General features: G+C 43.0%; 1 protein-coding gene and 1 long non-coding RNA gene across 6 annotated transcripts in view; one reads left to right on the top strand and one right to left on the bottom strand.

Annotated features, from left to right (window-relative positions):
* LEF1 (lymphoid enhancer binding factor 1) overlaps positions 1–11020 on the top strand; it is a 102755-nt gene extending 91735 nt beyond the window's left edge. For all 5 annotated transcript variants that reach the window (XM_081020338.1, XM_081020342.1, XM_081020339.1 and 2 more), the window contains one exon: positions 9808–11020. In XM_081020338.1, coding sequence (XP_080876464.1) covers positions 9808–9887 — 80 coding nt within the window. In that variant the 3' untranslated portion in view covers positions 9888–11020. The remainder of the gene's footprint in view (positions 1–9807) is intronic.
* LOC308485092 lies at positions 8355–9926 on the bottom strand. Its single transcript, XR_013990340.1, has 2 exons — positions 9791–9926; positions 8355–9316 (listed from the first exon to the last, which is right to left on the bottom strand). It is a non-coding gene; the product is annotated as an uncharacterized lncRNA (long non-coding RNA).
* Positions 11021–15312: the final 4292 nt, after the last annotated feature.

Raw genomic sequence — 15312 nt, forward strand, 5'->3', positions numbered from 1 at the left:
TCTGGCTGCTTCAAGCATCTTGAAAATGACAGCACATTTTAGACAGCCCTTGGCCACTTTGTAAAAATATGCCCTCCCATCAGATGTTGTAGTAGTATGCCATGATTGAACTATGCCATGGATTATTATTTTTTAAAGAAATGGAATCCAATCTGCATTTCCATGTTCTGATTTGAACACTGGCACAGGATTTGTGAAGCAAGGAGGTTTGCTTCAAACTGTGGAATGAACCAAATTTATTCCATATCCCTAGTTCTTTAGAGGAAAAACTTAACTGCTAAGCAAAATTTCTCTAGCTGATATGAGACTATATACTAAGTTATCCAGAAGTAGTAGAGAAATTATGTGGTTTATGTATTTGCCTGCTAATAACTATTGCTTTGAAATGTCTAAGGATATATAATAGAAAATGAAAAAGCCGATGTGCTAAATGGTGGGAATATTTAAACATGTCTGGCTAGCCATACCTTCAGTTGTGCATCTCATAATGTCTTGCTGCAACATACATAGCTTCCCTAAACATTGAAATGTGTGTGTGTGTGTGTGTGTGTGTGTGTGTGTGTGTTGCTTTTACAATGGTACCTCGGGTTAAGAACTTAATTCATTCTGGAGGTCTGTTCTTAACCTGAAAGTGTTCTTAACCTGGGGTGCACTTTAGCTAATGGGGCGTCCTGCTGCTGCCATGCCACCACCACGCAATTTCTGTTCTCATCCTGAAGCAAAGTTCTTAATCCGAGGTACTATTTCTGGGTTAGCGGAGTCTGTAAACTGAAGCATCTGTAACCGGAGGTACCCCTGTATTGAAATAAACAGAATTAAGTAGCCCAATAGGTATAAATTGGATGATTATATTCATCTTGCATTCCCCTTTTAGAGTATGCCTTTTTTTGTCCTGTTTGCATTTCCTAATACTTATCAGCAGTAGCTCTCATTGTAAGCATGGATTTCAACTATGTGTAGGGGGGGGGGGATCAGTCCTGACAAGTTCTCTAGAAAGCTATTGTATTTTTCCAGAACTGGGTGTGCTGTATCCTTACCTAGAAAACATGGCTCTTCCTTACCAGCTAGTATATATCCTAATTCCACTTCGTACTTGTGCAGGTGCCTTGATGGCCACCTATTGGCTGTTGTCTGTGATGTCTCCTCCCTTTCCTGTCTCTTTCCACATGTGAAGTCACAGCAGAATTAACACTTCAGCTACACTTGAAGAAGTGTGCACGCACCCGAAAGCTCATACCAATAACAAACTTAGTTGGTCTCTAAGGTGCTACTGGAAGGATTTTTTTTATTTTGTTTTGACTACTGCAGACCAGCATGGCTACCTACCTGCAACTTCATTAATGATTATATATATGTTCTCATCCCCATGTACAATGCCCTCAGTGACAATGGCTATTATTACTGTTCTGGTAAAGTAAGGCAAACAGAAAAAAATTCAAGCCAAAATAGTGCAGTAATCTTTATCTATGTAAAGACCTATAAGGCAGGTTCATATAATACTCTCTTAACAAAGAAAAGCAAGCACTCTGCTCTATTTCCTTTATGTTTCCCCAGTGGCCACACACCCCTCTTCCTCTTTGACCCGCTACTTGCTAGCTGCTCTTAGCAGAAACCGCTGTCTTTATTGGCTGAAAGTGTCTCCCTGCCCCTGCTGTGCGGCTGTGATTTTTCCTAAGCCGTTTCAAAGAGGAGACCAAGCCCATTTGTCTAATTAGGGAAAATTAGTCTGCCAGAGAGAACAAGACAGCCAGCCAGCTAAGAGTACAGTACTGAGCAAAGCCTCCCATCAAGACCATTTTGAAGATAACACCATGTTGTACTTTGATTTAGGCCCAGATTGCATATTACTTTTTCTCACACAAAGTGAAATTTAAGCACATTGTGGCTGTCCTTCTATGGCAAATACATTTGATTGAAAAGCACTCTCTAGTGGCAAGAAGCTGGAATCATCAGCCCCATTATGATAAATTTGAGGATGCATTTAAATGAGGGAACAGTTGTGCAAAACCAATACATCAAAATTTCACTGCATGGCAAACTTCTTTAAAGTGCTAACATGTGAAGAGTCAGAAGGGGATCTTGCTCTGAGTCTTCTAAGAAATTGGCTGCCCCAGACTAGTTGTATATCTACAGAACAAGCCTTGAAAATCAGCCATGATGTGACAGGGGAAGTGATGGGGAAGATTACGTCTCTAACTGTTGGAAGGAAAAAAATATTTGTGATTTTCAGTTAATTGTATGAAATCCAGGTTTAGACTTGTAGCTGATCTCCAATCGTGGTAAGATTGATTGATTGAGGTTTGGTGACACCTAAAGCTAGTAAATTAAAATTCTGCAGCTGTTATCTCAACTGTTGGGCATGAATGAGAATGCAAGTCTATTTGTTGATAACTGTTTAGTGTATAATATGATGACATCGCCAACTCAGTAAGATGTAGCAGCAAATGCATTCTATGAAACTCCCATTGGGTAGAGCAAAGGCACACCAGACGTACAGTCCAGCCTTCACTATCAAATTGTTAAGACTGCAGAGAGGTAACAACTTCAGTCTTCTTGTTTTGTGTATAACAGGGTGACACCTGGTGGGAGAGAGGGAGAATGAAAGGCTTAATTGGACTTGCTTCTTTCCCAGTTAAGTGTTGCTGTTGCAAACACGTGTATTTCATGCTGTCATCCTAGAACAGTGTCACTTGGCCAAGTAAAAGGCTAATCTAGTCAGTCGTCTGTGCCCAATCGAATGCATCTGAGAGACTCACAAGGATGCCATAAGGCAGGGGTGAATGAAGAACCTGTGGCTCTCCAATTGTTCTGCAGCCCTTATCAACCTCATACAGCATAGCTAACAGTGAGGGATTTTGGGAGCTGTATTCCAACAACATCTGGAAGACAATTTCCTGATTCCTTGCATAAGGCAACAACCCTCCATTGTTGTTGAACTCTTGAGTCTGGTACCTGGTAGCAAAAACTGTTGTGTTAGCTTTTCCCAGTCTGCGGGGCCAGCAGAAATTGTTAAGACTACAACTCCCCTCCCACTATACCTCTGAACCACAGGCCATGCTGGCTAAGAAAGGGGCTGGCTAGGAATGGGAACTGGAATGGAAAACATTTGAAGGACACCAGATAGGGAAATTCAGTACTAGGGACATGAAAGCTCACTTTTGCTGTTATGGCTTATAGTTGACTGTGGTTTTGTCTAACCCATCTTGTGGCGCAAATGTCCAGAAAAGACAAGGGAATTGTAGTATCCATGGTTAGTGCTGAATCTGGATTTTCCTCTTTGAGAGTGCAGATTGATGAAGAATTGATGGGTCTCAGATAAAACATGGCTTTTGCAGCACCTGCTATTACTATGAGAGCTGTATGAACCCAGTTGCTTTCCAGTTGTCCAGACCTCAGTTTAACAGGACAGATGAACTCTAGGCTATTTCTGGTTCAGCTGCCTATAATGTCATCATGATCACATTACTTTTATCTCCGACCCGGAAATAACTGTGGTCAGAGCCCATGTAAATAGACCCGTTCAAACTGACTTCCATGGGAATATCATGTTTCACCGCCCCTTCAAAGACTGTCTGTTGGAAATTACATTTAACCTAAATTTCCAGATCTTAGGCAGTATCTTTCCATCTCTCCCCAGTCTCTGACTGCCTTGCAGATTTAGGGCCAAATATGTACACTTTTTAAGTAATTGCATAAATCTAAAACTCCATTTACAATGGCTTCATATGAATAGAGGTGGGGATGGAATTTGGGGAAGTAGCGTTTTACAGTGTGGTTCTAATCCTTCCTAGAGGGTAGATTTGATTATCAGATTTTTTAAAAAAAAAATCTTTACCGATTAATATATTTGAGTTACATATAAAAATGTTACACTAAAACGAAGTTACACACACACACACACACACACACACACACACACACCCCAATTCATTTTCCTTCTGACACACCCTCCCTCCCTCCCTCTCTCTCTCCAGGTTGACACCCAGGGTCCAAAGAAACACCCAGCTCACCCACAAAAGTCACACAACAAGAATCATTCCTGGAAACAGCAGGCATCACCCTAGTGTCTCACTCTAGACTTGCTTTTATGGGCAGGCCCAAGGTGGCTGGTACTTCCTCAGGCTGCCCATGGCTGTGTCCCATTCAGCTGCACTCTCCACACCCAGTGCCAGGTGCAGCAGGTTTACTAGTTTTCCAAGGGGCCCAAAGGATGGGGAAAGCCCCCCCCCCCCTCACAGCTCTTTCTTTATTCTCTGTCCTGGCCTCCTCCTCTTTCAGCTTCTAGGTATTAGAAGGTTGTGCTGGTGGAATTATGCTTTTGACAACCAGGACTTTAGCTTGTGTGTCCTGCAAGGTTCTCTCTCTCTCTCCTCTGCCCCTCCAAACCATTTAAAATATGCACAAAGCCACTGGACTTGTTCATCTGGCAATTTGGGATATGGTGCCATCGGTATGCTGACACCAATACTCTCCATCATGTCTGCGAAGGTCATGATTGGGTATTTGAAGTCAGTGAAGGATTGGATGTGGGCTAAGAAACTGAAACTTAACCTAGACGAGAAATACATGGTGCAGCGACATAGGTTCAACCCGATTTGACAACATTGCGCTACCCTTAAAAGAACCAGTTGTTCAGTTTCGGAGTGCTTCTAGTTCCCATTTTGCTCCTGGTTTTTCAGGCGCTTAATTTGACCCGGGATGCTTTTGTACGGCTTTGGCTGGTGTACTACCTACACCTGTTCCTGGATAAGGCAGACCAGGCCACAGTTGTGCATGATTTGATTACATCCAGTTTAGACTATTGTAGGGCTCTCTGTGTAAGGTTGCCTTTAAAAAGCATTTGGAAACTACAGCTGGTGCAAAATGGTGCAGCCAGTTGTGTGACCAGAGTCCTTTCTTTAGAGCATAAGACTCCATTGTTGTGCCAGATTCACTAACTTCTAGTCTGTTTTCAGCTAAATTCAAAATATTGGCAATTACCTTTAAACCCTAAACTGCTTGGATCCAGGTTACCTGAAAGGCTGCCTCCTCCAATGTGGCCTTGCTTTCTCAGCTCATCAATGGAAACTCGCCATTACATCCTGCTGCCATCAGAGTTGCAGCTGATTAGGACACCCAAGAGGATGTCGAACTCCCTGCCCCAAGATATCCACTGCCTACCCTCTTGGTAATGGTGTTCAGGCACCATTTATAATCACCTTAACTTAATCAGGCTGATTTTGTGTTATTTCCCTTATTAGATTGCTCTTTATATGGTACAATGACTATAGTTTAGCTGGTTTAACATTTTTCATATGATAGTTTTTAGATGTGAGCTGCCCTGGGTACTCTAGAAATATAGTGGAAAGTGATATTTGAAGGAGAGTCATGCATAAGGTAAAACCTTAAAGTGAAACTTTCCCCTTTTTCAAAGTCTAATTAATTTTTGAACTGGTTTATTTGCAGTCATTTGTTGAAATTGATTGAAGCCCATGTTTCTCATGGGCAATGGGGTTGCACTGCTTGAGATATTGCTTCTCTCTAAAATCTGCCATGAGAAGTTAAAGCACTGCAAGTGTCACTATTGCCTCTCCCCCAATTACTGATCATTATTGGTAAAAGAATCCTGATGCACAAATCACTGATCATAATGTCAACTGGATTGTATGAAATCAGATGGGGCAAGGAAGGTAAATGCCATTTCCTGCTGATGATAACCTAGGATTGCCAACAATGGATGAATCCTTTGCCTTTTAAATTAACTAAGTAAACTGCATATGAATATATATTTATCTAATTAAAATAATAATTCTGGTACACTATTATAAAGAAAATATTAGAAGATTAGCACCTGTATTGAGGTTATATTAATGTACAGTTTAATTAATTAATTAATAATCAAATTTAATTGGTTGGCTGCCCTAGATTACAATCAGCAGGAAATGGCATCTGCCTGCCTTAGATTTATAGTCTTCCCCCATCCTGAAGCCTTGATTTGATATGACCAGTGTGTCCTTAAATTGCACCCCAGACTGATTAATATCAAATAGCCAGAAGTTTAGTTGGTTCATCTACTGATTTATAAAACTTGCAGCCCTGACAGAATGACACAAGGGAGTTAGTGATTCCTTGACATTGCACCCTATTAAATTAGTGAGCTTGGGTTTAGATCATCAGGGTTTAAGAACTGTGGGATGGAACTGATCACTGAACTCAGAGGGGTGCAATAAAAATGATTATGACTTAGGAATGCATGACAAATGAGGAAATGTTGGAAGGCGATGGTCAGATGTTGCTTAGATTGGGGGGGCGGGGCGGAGATTATGGAATGTAGCTTTTCTCAGATATTTTAAAGCGTGGGCACTGATTACTGGACCAGTTAAGGAAATGCCCATGGGAAGTTTGTTTAGGATGCAACCAAGTACACTATAGAGCTTAACTATAAAGTGTTGTAGAAAGGAACAAAATGCCTGGGGGAATGGAAGCTCTGGAGTAAAAGGGCTGTCATTTCTCTGTGGTTTTAATCATGAGGTTGCTGTCATGGCAGAACTTGGGTTTGATTCACTTTCCTGTTCCTTTTAAACTCCGACTCACCCATAAACGTTAGCCTGAAAACACATTTATTCATTAGCAAATCCAACTGAAATAACGAAAAAACGTACTCCTATGTAAATGTCTCTCCGCTCGCTCACACACCCCTTTTAAAAATGCAGTGCAAAAAAGGCAAGATCTTGTTGGGTACTTTTTGTGGGGGGAGAGAATTAAATTTCAGCCTCTGATCTCTGCATGTCGCAGGTCTCAAATTATGCACCCTTTCTGGCTGCCAAAATTTCAGTGTTATCTTTTAACAGTGGACCGTTTTCTTCCCCCTTTCTGCCCAACTTTTATTTCTGAGGAACGGCTTCCTTCATTTCTCTGCAGTCTCTGCACTACACCATAACCCAGCATACTGGGATCTCGTTGTGGCTCGGGCTCAAGGCTTCACATATGCTAAAATGTGACTCGCAGCACTTTGCTTTGAAGCCTAACCACAGCCAGGGAGCTGTAATTGCCGTCTTTGATTGCGCCGACTTCACTTGCGGCTTGGACTTTGCTTGGGCATGCCTGGTTTGGCGAGACTTCAGCTGCAGCCCTCCAGTGAAGCCTTAGATGTGGGAAGTCTTCAGTCTCTGTAGCACATACCTGTGGTTTCTTGAAAAGAATCCTGGCTTGACCTGTTTTATATCTGTAAGGCAACACCATAGCTGTTCCTTTAAGGCTCCAATCAACTTATTGGCAGGGAATGGAAGCCGCTTCCCCTTTGTAGCTCATGCTTGCAGGAGTTTGGATGTTTATTAATATTTATTGCTATAGGTATTTAGAGCAGGCGAAGGACTTTTAGTTCATAGACTTTAGCAGAGCTACTGAATTGATTCACTGTATGATTTCTTGGCAAATGTGTAAGCACGGACACACACGAACCAAAATCAGAGGCAGAAAATCTTGAACTCTGGGTAGCCTCCAGGGAAATTTTAACTATTGTATTTGCAGACCCCCCCCTCCACTTTGGGGGAGGGCGTGGTCCGGTGTAGGAAAGGGAAGGAAAATAATGACAATTAAAAAGGTCCGCTATCGCGAAGGAGGCAGCCAGAGCAAGGCCACGCACATTATTTTAACCTCCTCACTTCAAAGGAGGGCTGCTGGTAAGAGGAGGAAAAGCGGGAACCATCTCGACAGAAGAGCATTTCATTTCCTTCAGCAAGGAGTGCATTCCTGGCTGGTAATGGGGAATAACTCTGAATTGCAGTGTTTGTATCGGGCTCTGTGAACTGCTGGCCTGGCGCCTCAAGGCCGCTCCTCAACAGGAAACACAATGTTTTAATGTAAGACTGAGAGGAAAACCTTCCCAGGAAGAGCAACCTGGACCAAACCTTTGAAAATCTGGGATGAAAAGGCCCAAAGTAAATATAAATCAGCAGGGTGGCGCTCTCTTGCTCTCTCCCTCTCTTGCCAGTATTCCTCTGCTGTTTGCTTTGCCTCTCTCCTTTGTGCTCCCTGGAAAAACCAAAGCCCTTGTCACATGGCTCTTTTGATCCCCATGTTTTCTGGAGAAGTTTTCTGAGACAGGAAGCTGAGGCAGTTTTTTGGTTTTGGTTTTTAATTTGGGGAGTAAGAGTTTTATGAGGAAATGGGAAGTAGGTTAGTCAGGTACAGACCACCTCCACTGAAAGCAGCACTTTCCCAGAAAGCACTTGACTATGCTGTTTAAAAACATCAGGAAGATTTAACCGCAACAAACAGTAACGTAAAATCAGGGTCCTAGAGGGTGCACGTCATATGAGCAAGTACAGAAAAAAGAAACTATACACTGTAATCTTAAACACTGTGCAACAGTCTTTGTGTTTCTGTAGCAGTTTTATTCATGAAGCATTTTGGGTTCATTCCTCTCCTCGCTCATACATACATGTGATTACACTTGATCGTAAGGCAGGTGCCATATATGTTGATGGGCAAAATAAAAAATATATGATTAGCGCTGTGGAAAGACAGTCAGTGCAATCTTCTGTGCACTTAAATAACCTGGAGAACAAATACAGGTGTTCGGTGAATCTATGTACTGCTTGTTGAGTGTCCATGCTTAAGTTCTGATAAAGGTGTGCTAGAATTGTGACGTTTCATGTTAAATTTAATCAGCCAAGCACACAGATTTGAAAACACTAGATTTTTTTTTCTTTTTGAAAAATGGAGTCAGCCTCTCAAAATGCAACCGTAGCATTAGTCAACAGCTGGATAAACCATGTAGCAACATCACCATGCCTCATGCCTATGTAGTAAGGCAGGCATCCCCAAACTCAGCCCTTCAGGTGTTTTGGGACCACAACTCCATCATCCCTAGCTAACAGGACCAGTGGTCAGGGATGATGGGAACTGTAGTCCCAAAACATCTGGAGGGCCGAGTTTGGGGATTCCTGTAATAAGGGAATATCCTGTATCAACCCATTATTGGAGGTCAATATGAAAAATTGCCAGCCATCCATAAAGCTGGCTTGATACATTTGCCTTAAGCGCTCCAGGTTTTCCCTAGGGCTGTATTGTTTTTTAAAGCAACAACAACAATAGCCTGAGGCTCTGTAAGCGAGAAGCACTGTACAAAGAGCAACAGCGCAGAGTGTAGGCTTTTTACTATGACGCTAAGGAATCCTCTCTTCCCCGTAGCAGTTAGGACATTATTGTGTTTCTGTCGTTACACAAAGTCTGCGGGACCTGTTGTTTCAAGCTATCTTTTGACTGCAGTCCTTCTGTGGGTGCTTAGTCTTAATCGTTGGCTATTGTTAGCAATGACCTTGTTTTGTAACCACTGTGAACAATGGAAAAAACAGGATAATTTCAGTTAGTGTGCTTATAAAACCCTAGTCCGACCTTCAAACTATATTCGCAGAGTATGTGGAGGAAAAGCAGAATCACACCTGTTGGCCCCCATCCCTGGTCATTTGTGAAAGGAACTATCCATGTGTGTGTTACCTGTACAATTGTGTATTTTATATGCACACACCAGTACCAATCACTGTGTGATCCCAGCCACACACATATATAAGCAACATGGGCACACAGCTGTGTTCTATTCTTATGCTGGACATGTGGACATAGCTGTCAACTTTTCCCTTTTCTTGTGAGGAATCCTATTCGGAATAAGGGAAACGTTGACAGCTATGCATGTGGAAGTCAGGTACAGACCCTGAGGTTCCATGCCCCTACTCTAAATGCTAAAAAGTAGTATAATCAAACAAATAAAGTGTCTTGATACTTAAATATATACCCTAAAACTTTTCACCTTTCTGTTCCCTGCAGGTGGAAAGAGAAACGCTTTCTCAACATGCAAAACAAAGGCAGCGACATCAGGGCCCCTTCTCGAAATGGAAGCTTGTTAAAATCTCCAGGCATGTCCTTCATCTGCACAGACCACCATCAAGGAGTATGTCTAGGATGCCGACAACACTTGCCCCGATGTCACTGCTTAAAAAGACACTGAACCATAAAGACAATCACTGCCAGGCCCCTTTGCTATCATGGAGTCCCAAATCTTAACACAATAAAAGAGAGCAAGGAGAACATGTCAGAACTTCCCCAGTCAGCAGAGTAGCTTCTTTCCTTTTTGGTCTTCGCTCCGCCTTACACTCCTGTTTGTATCTCTCATGCGTTGTCAATGCTGAGTCAGCAGCAAATATAGTTCGGCTGTGTTTTTGTTTTGCTTCAGGCAGCAGAATGATGTAAAAAGCCAGCAGCAACTCCCATCCTGGCCCTTCACACCGAAATGAACACACTTTAAATTCGTCAAGGAAGGCACAACCCAGTTTATTTAAATGCTGCAAAAGGATCGATCTTGGATTTTTAGCTTTTAAAAAAAGAAAACTTGAATGCTTTTTATGTTTTAGTTATTTCCTTGGTGTACATTTTTTTGAGCTTTTAAAGAAGCATCCAAACGTCCCCCCCCCCTTATTTTTTAAGAAAAGGAAATTCCTATCCTCTTCCCGCCCGCTGCCCCACCCTGCAGGAGAGGAACCAAAATGTTTGGAGGACTGTGGCTTTTTGTTCTGTTAACACTTTGTAGCATAACCATCCTCATTGTATATGTGTACTATGGAGTTAATACTAAACATAACACATCAGCTGGTCACCAGCCATGTTCATCTATTTCATTTACTCAATATGTGTAAAGGCAAGATATTTCATCAGGTCTGACTACAGCGAGCTCTCCTCCTCCACCTACCCTGAATTTCCTTGTAAAGAAAAAAAAAAGCCCAGCACTTGAATTATTATTACTTCAATTGTTCTGTATTTGTATCTGTTTTTGTTAGCCTGTTTAGTGGGATTTTATGCCAGTTGTTGAAATGAGCATCGATGTACCCATTTTTTTTTAAAAAAAAGTTTAAAAAAAACCTTTTTGCCAAAAATACCTGTCAACCAATATATATTTTGTCATTCCAGTATGAGTTAATGTGCTGAGCATTTTTTTTGTTTTTGTTTTTTTAAAAAATAAAAGCTTTGTAATAAAACTACAAAATACTTTATGGCTGTTTAAATGAGTCAGGGGAAGAAGGGGCCATAACTCAGCAGGAAGAACATTTGCTTTGCATGCAAAAAGTTTCCTGCTTCAATCTGCAACATCTGGCTGGATAGGACAGATTGCCTGCCTTGTAACCCTGGCGAGCCACTGAAAGTCAGTGCAGATAATACCTGAGCTAAAAGGACTAATATACCCGGACTCAGTGTAAGGCCACTTCCAATATTTATACAATGCTCTCCAAAACAAGTGCAAGAGGACCCGCTGGGAAAAAATAATCAGCTGTTCTGTGTGGCTTGGGTGCTTTATTTGCTGCAAGGTTTCACTGAAATCAGTGGGGCCTAAGTCATGGCCAAGTTTGCAGTCCTATACACATTGAATGAGGGACGCAGGTGGTGCTGTGGTCTAAACCACTGAGCCTAGGGCTTGCCGATCGGAAGGTCGGTGTGGTTCGAATCCCCGCAATGGGGTGAGCTCCCGTTGCTCTGTCCCTGCTCCTGCCAACCTAGCATCAAAGTGCAAGTTGATAAATAGGTACCACTCCAGCGGGAAGGTAAATGGCATTTCCGTGCGCTGCTCTGGTTCGCCAGAAGCGGCTTAGTCATGCTGGCCACATGACATGGAAGCTGTACGCCAGCTCCCTCGGCCAATAAAGCGAGATGAGCGCCGCAACCCCAGAGTCGTCTGCGACTAGACCTAACGGTCAGGGGTCCCTTTACCTTTACCTTTGCACACTGAATGAGGCTCATCTGCCATTGCTTTTTAACAGCACTCATTTGTACCCTATGAGATGGTGCTATGTGCCTCAAGCTCCCCAATTCTATGTACGTATATGTGGAAATGGTATCATGGTGTTCAGCAATACTTCCTATTAAGTATGCTTAGGAATTCAGTTTTAGGATGCAACAGCCATGCTGCTTCTGCATAACACAGAGCATTATCAATAGGCCATTTGTTCTCCCAAGACTTATGGCAAGAGAACAGAAGGAAAAGGCACACTGCTTTGCAGGTCATCTAACCTAGCAGAATACATTAGACATGGTTCCTTTTGTGCATGTGTCCCTGGGAAACAAAGTTAATTCAATATAAAGACAGTTAAACAGATTCAAATACATTACCAAATGTGCGATAATTCTAAAAATGTACGGCACAGACAGACATCACAGCAGTGCAGTAAGTCTTGGCATAGTTTCTGGTACAAGAAACTTAATTGCTTGCAAATTCCGTTAGCTTTAAATGCCTTTGTGGGAGTGAATCCCAATTAAAACCTGACAAGTGAGTCCTTTGGGGGGGCCTTCAGCCCATGGACTACATTTTGTCCAGCAGGTGGCTCTTCTCCAGAACAAGCCCCCACCCCTGACATCACATGTCAGGTATGGGGCAGGTAAGAGATGTGGCTGGTTCAGCTGCATGATCAAGTTCGCCATAGGAAAATGTTGCGTGCAGTTAAATCCACGCGGAAAGCAGGGTGGAACTCAAAGCAGGGCAGGGAATTCAAGCTTGCTAATCTGCAGCTTCAAAGCATGGCTCTTTGGAAGCCTTGAGTGATGCTTTGAAATCACTATCTTCCCCCAACTTCACCAGGTGAGCTGGTCAAGCCAGTTCTCAGTCACATGATACCAACTTTGCCTGCCAAGCTGGTGAGGAGGTACTGGTCTGCCAAGTCCAAAAGGTTCCCCCCACTGCTGTCCTAGAGTTTGTATCTGGACTTGGGTTGCTTCGTCTAGATCAGGCATGGCCAAATGTGGCCCTCCAGTTTTGGGACTACAACTTCCAGCATCCCTAGCAAACAGGACCAGTGGTCAGGGATGATGGGAATTGTAGCCCCAAAACAGCTGGAGGGCCACATTTGGCCATGCCTGGTGTAGATAGATGGTTATAAAACAGGCTGCACAAGGCACTGCTTTGTTTGAGCAGTGGCCTCTGTTTTCCCCCCAGCCCCATCCCCCTACAAGCTGCCTTCGAGTGGTGGACTAGAATTTGACTTTCAGGGGTATGTCTCTGTGTTTATAGGGGGAAGATGTGCTTAGTGTTGCTGCTGCCATGGCACGCACAGCCTGTTTCCAAGCATCCCAACTCATGCAAGGCCATCAGCCGCCTTGCCTTCTGCCACCTGAACCTTGTTCACTGCCACACAGGATCCGGCACTGGTGGTTCTTAAGGTCTGAGAGCAACTCTTGTAAGCCTGTACACCTTTTCAATGCCACTTCTCAGCCTCTGACCTCATTGCAGCTTTTATGTGTCTATGTGAGCCCCCGAAATTTGAACAATGTGCAGCAGAGTCTGCACGTTCATTTTGATGTTTATACCACAAATTGGAACAGCTGGCAAAGGATGCCTTGACAAGGCCTGAAAACAGCTGTTCTTATCTTAAGCATTCCCCTTTCCCCCCTTTAAGTACTTATGTGTATCCTACCATTTTGTGCTGCTTCATCTTCTGAAGTCTGACATAGTACTGCAACCTGCTGCTGTGACTGCCTCACTTGAGAAGTTTCTACTGTCTTAGCTTAGGCCTCCTTGTTCGATATGTTGTTGATATCGCAGACAGCTGAGCAAGTTAGGGGTCTTGAGCTCTGGAACAGAAAGGCTGTTGGCTTTGAACAGTGAACTCTGTTTTGAGAGATAGCAGCCACTTTTCCTATGCACCAACTTCACATACGGCCCTTGGGGATCTACTGTGTGCATTCAATTACGCTTGCAGAGCACATGTTTTACAGAAACTTGGTACAACCTATGAGGACAAAAATGGCACTCCGATGCACAGGTGGACTCAATTTTTCAATTAGCACTTCAAGGGTAACCTGCAAGACTATCCTTTTGATAGGAGGTGGCGGGGGGAGACAAGCAAGCTTCACAGTGAACTATATATTCACTTCAGTGAATGTTTAATTCACAATTAAATCTTGACAATTTAGGGCTCTGACAGGTATCCATTTATCATCTTGGTTTACAGCAGGCATAGGCCAACCTGGCCCTCCAGATGTTTTTTAGGACTACAACTCCCATCATCCCTGACCACTGGTCCTGTTAGCTAGGGATGATGGGAGTTGTAGTCCCAAAACATCTGGAAGGCCGAGTTTGCCTATGCCTGGTTTACAGCTATGCTGCCGACAGAAACACTTGTCACAGTACAACTTTCTAACAAGCCTCTGACTCCCACTTATTTTCCTGCATTTCTGTTCGCTCCAGTTCCTTCCTATCTATAGCCATAAAATAATGCAGATCCAAACACTAATTTTCTTCCTTTCCTTTACCAGCCCAGTATTCTCCAAAAGGAAAGGGAAAGTCAAAGTTCAGCAGAGAGGTCCCTCTTGGTAGTTCCACCACCCTCAGAATCTCAGGGAGGTGGTGAGCTGGGAGAGGACATCCACTGTGGCAGCCCCTTAGTTGTGAAAAGACAGCTTTCGGCAAATGCAGAAGACCCAACTCTTTGACACCTGCCACCCTATTTTTGCAGGCGTAGATTGTTTAAGCTGTTTCTTAACACTGTATTTTAACTGTTGTAACCTACCTTGGGACCTTAGGGTGAACAGAGGACAACCTATTAAAACAGGAGTTGTAGTAATTAATAATAATACTGGGAAGGGATTAGGTAATACGAGGTTCTCTTTTGTGGGGATTGTGTCTATATAGAGAATTTAAACTTTATATAGCTTAACCTGAACAAAAGTATCCGTTTATCACTCATGCAAAGCACTTTCACTCCTGTTGGCTTTGCATGCTTGCCATACTCTTAATGTAATTTAAGCCAGGTATATGGAAAAAGAAGTAAATCCCAAACAGCTATACAGTGGTACCTCAGGTTAAGAACTTAATTCATTCTGGAGGTCCATTCTTAACCTGAAGCACCACTTTAGCTAATGGGGCTGCCGCGCAATTTCTGTTCTCATCCTGAAGCAAAGTTCTTAACTCGAGGTACTATTTCTGGGTTAGCGAAGTCTGTAACCTGAAGCGTCTGTAACCTGAAGCGTCTGTAACCCGAGGTAGCACTGTACTTGCTATCTTGGCATTGTATCCAGTTCTTAGGTACCGCCCCCCCCCCCATAGCCAAAAGCAGTTGTCTCAAACTTCATGCATAGTTTCTGCAAGGCTCTAATATTTTTCCTACCTGAGACTCTAAAGCAGAGGTGGAAACCTGTGCCGTGAATTTAGTGGAATCTGCATAAGTTTTAGTTGCAGTTGTAGCCACACTTAGATGGGTGGCTTTTAAATGAAGAAAAACGAAGGCTCGAAAGATCATACCTCAGTTTCCTTAGCAAGGGAGCCTCCTCCCCCCCTTTTAAAATTATTAA

The sequence above is a fragment of the Podarcis pityusensis genome, assembly GCF_964106645.2.
Source record: "Podarcis pityusensis genome assembly, chromosome: 9".
NCBI lineage: Eukaryota > Metazoa > Chordata > Lepidosauria > Squamata > Lacertidae > Podarcis > Podarcis pityusensis.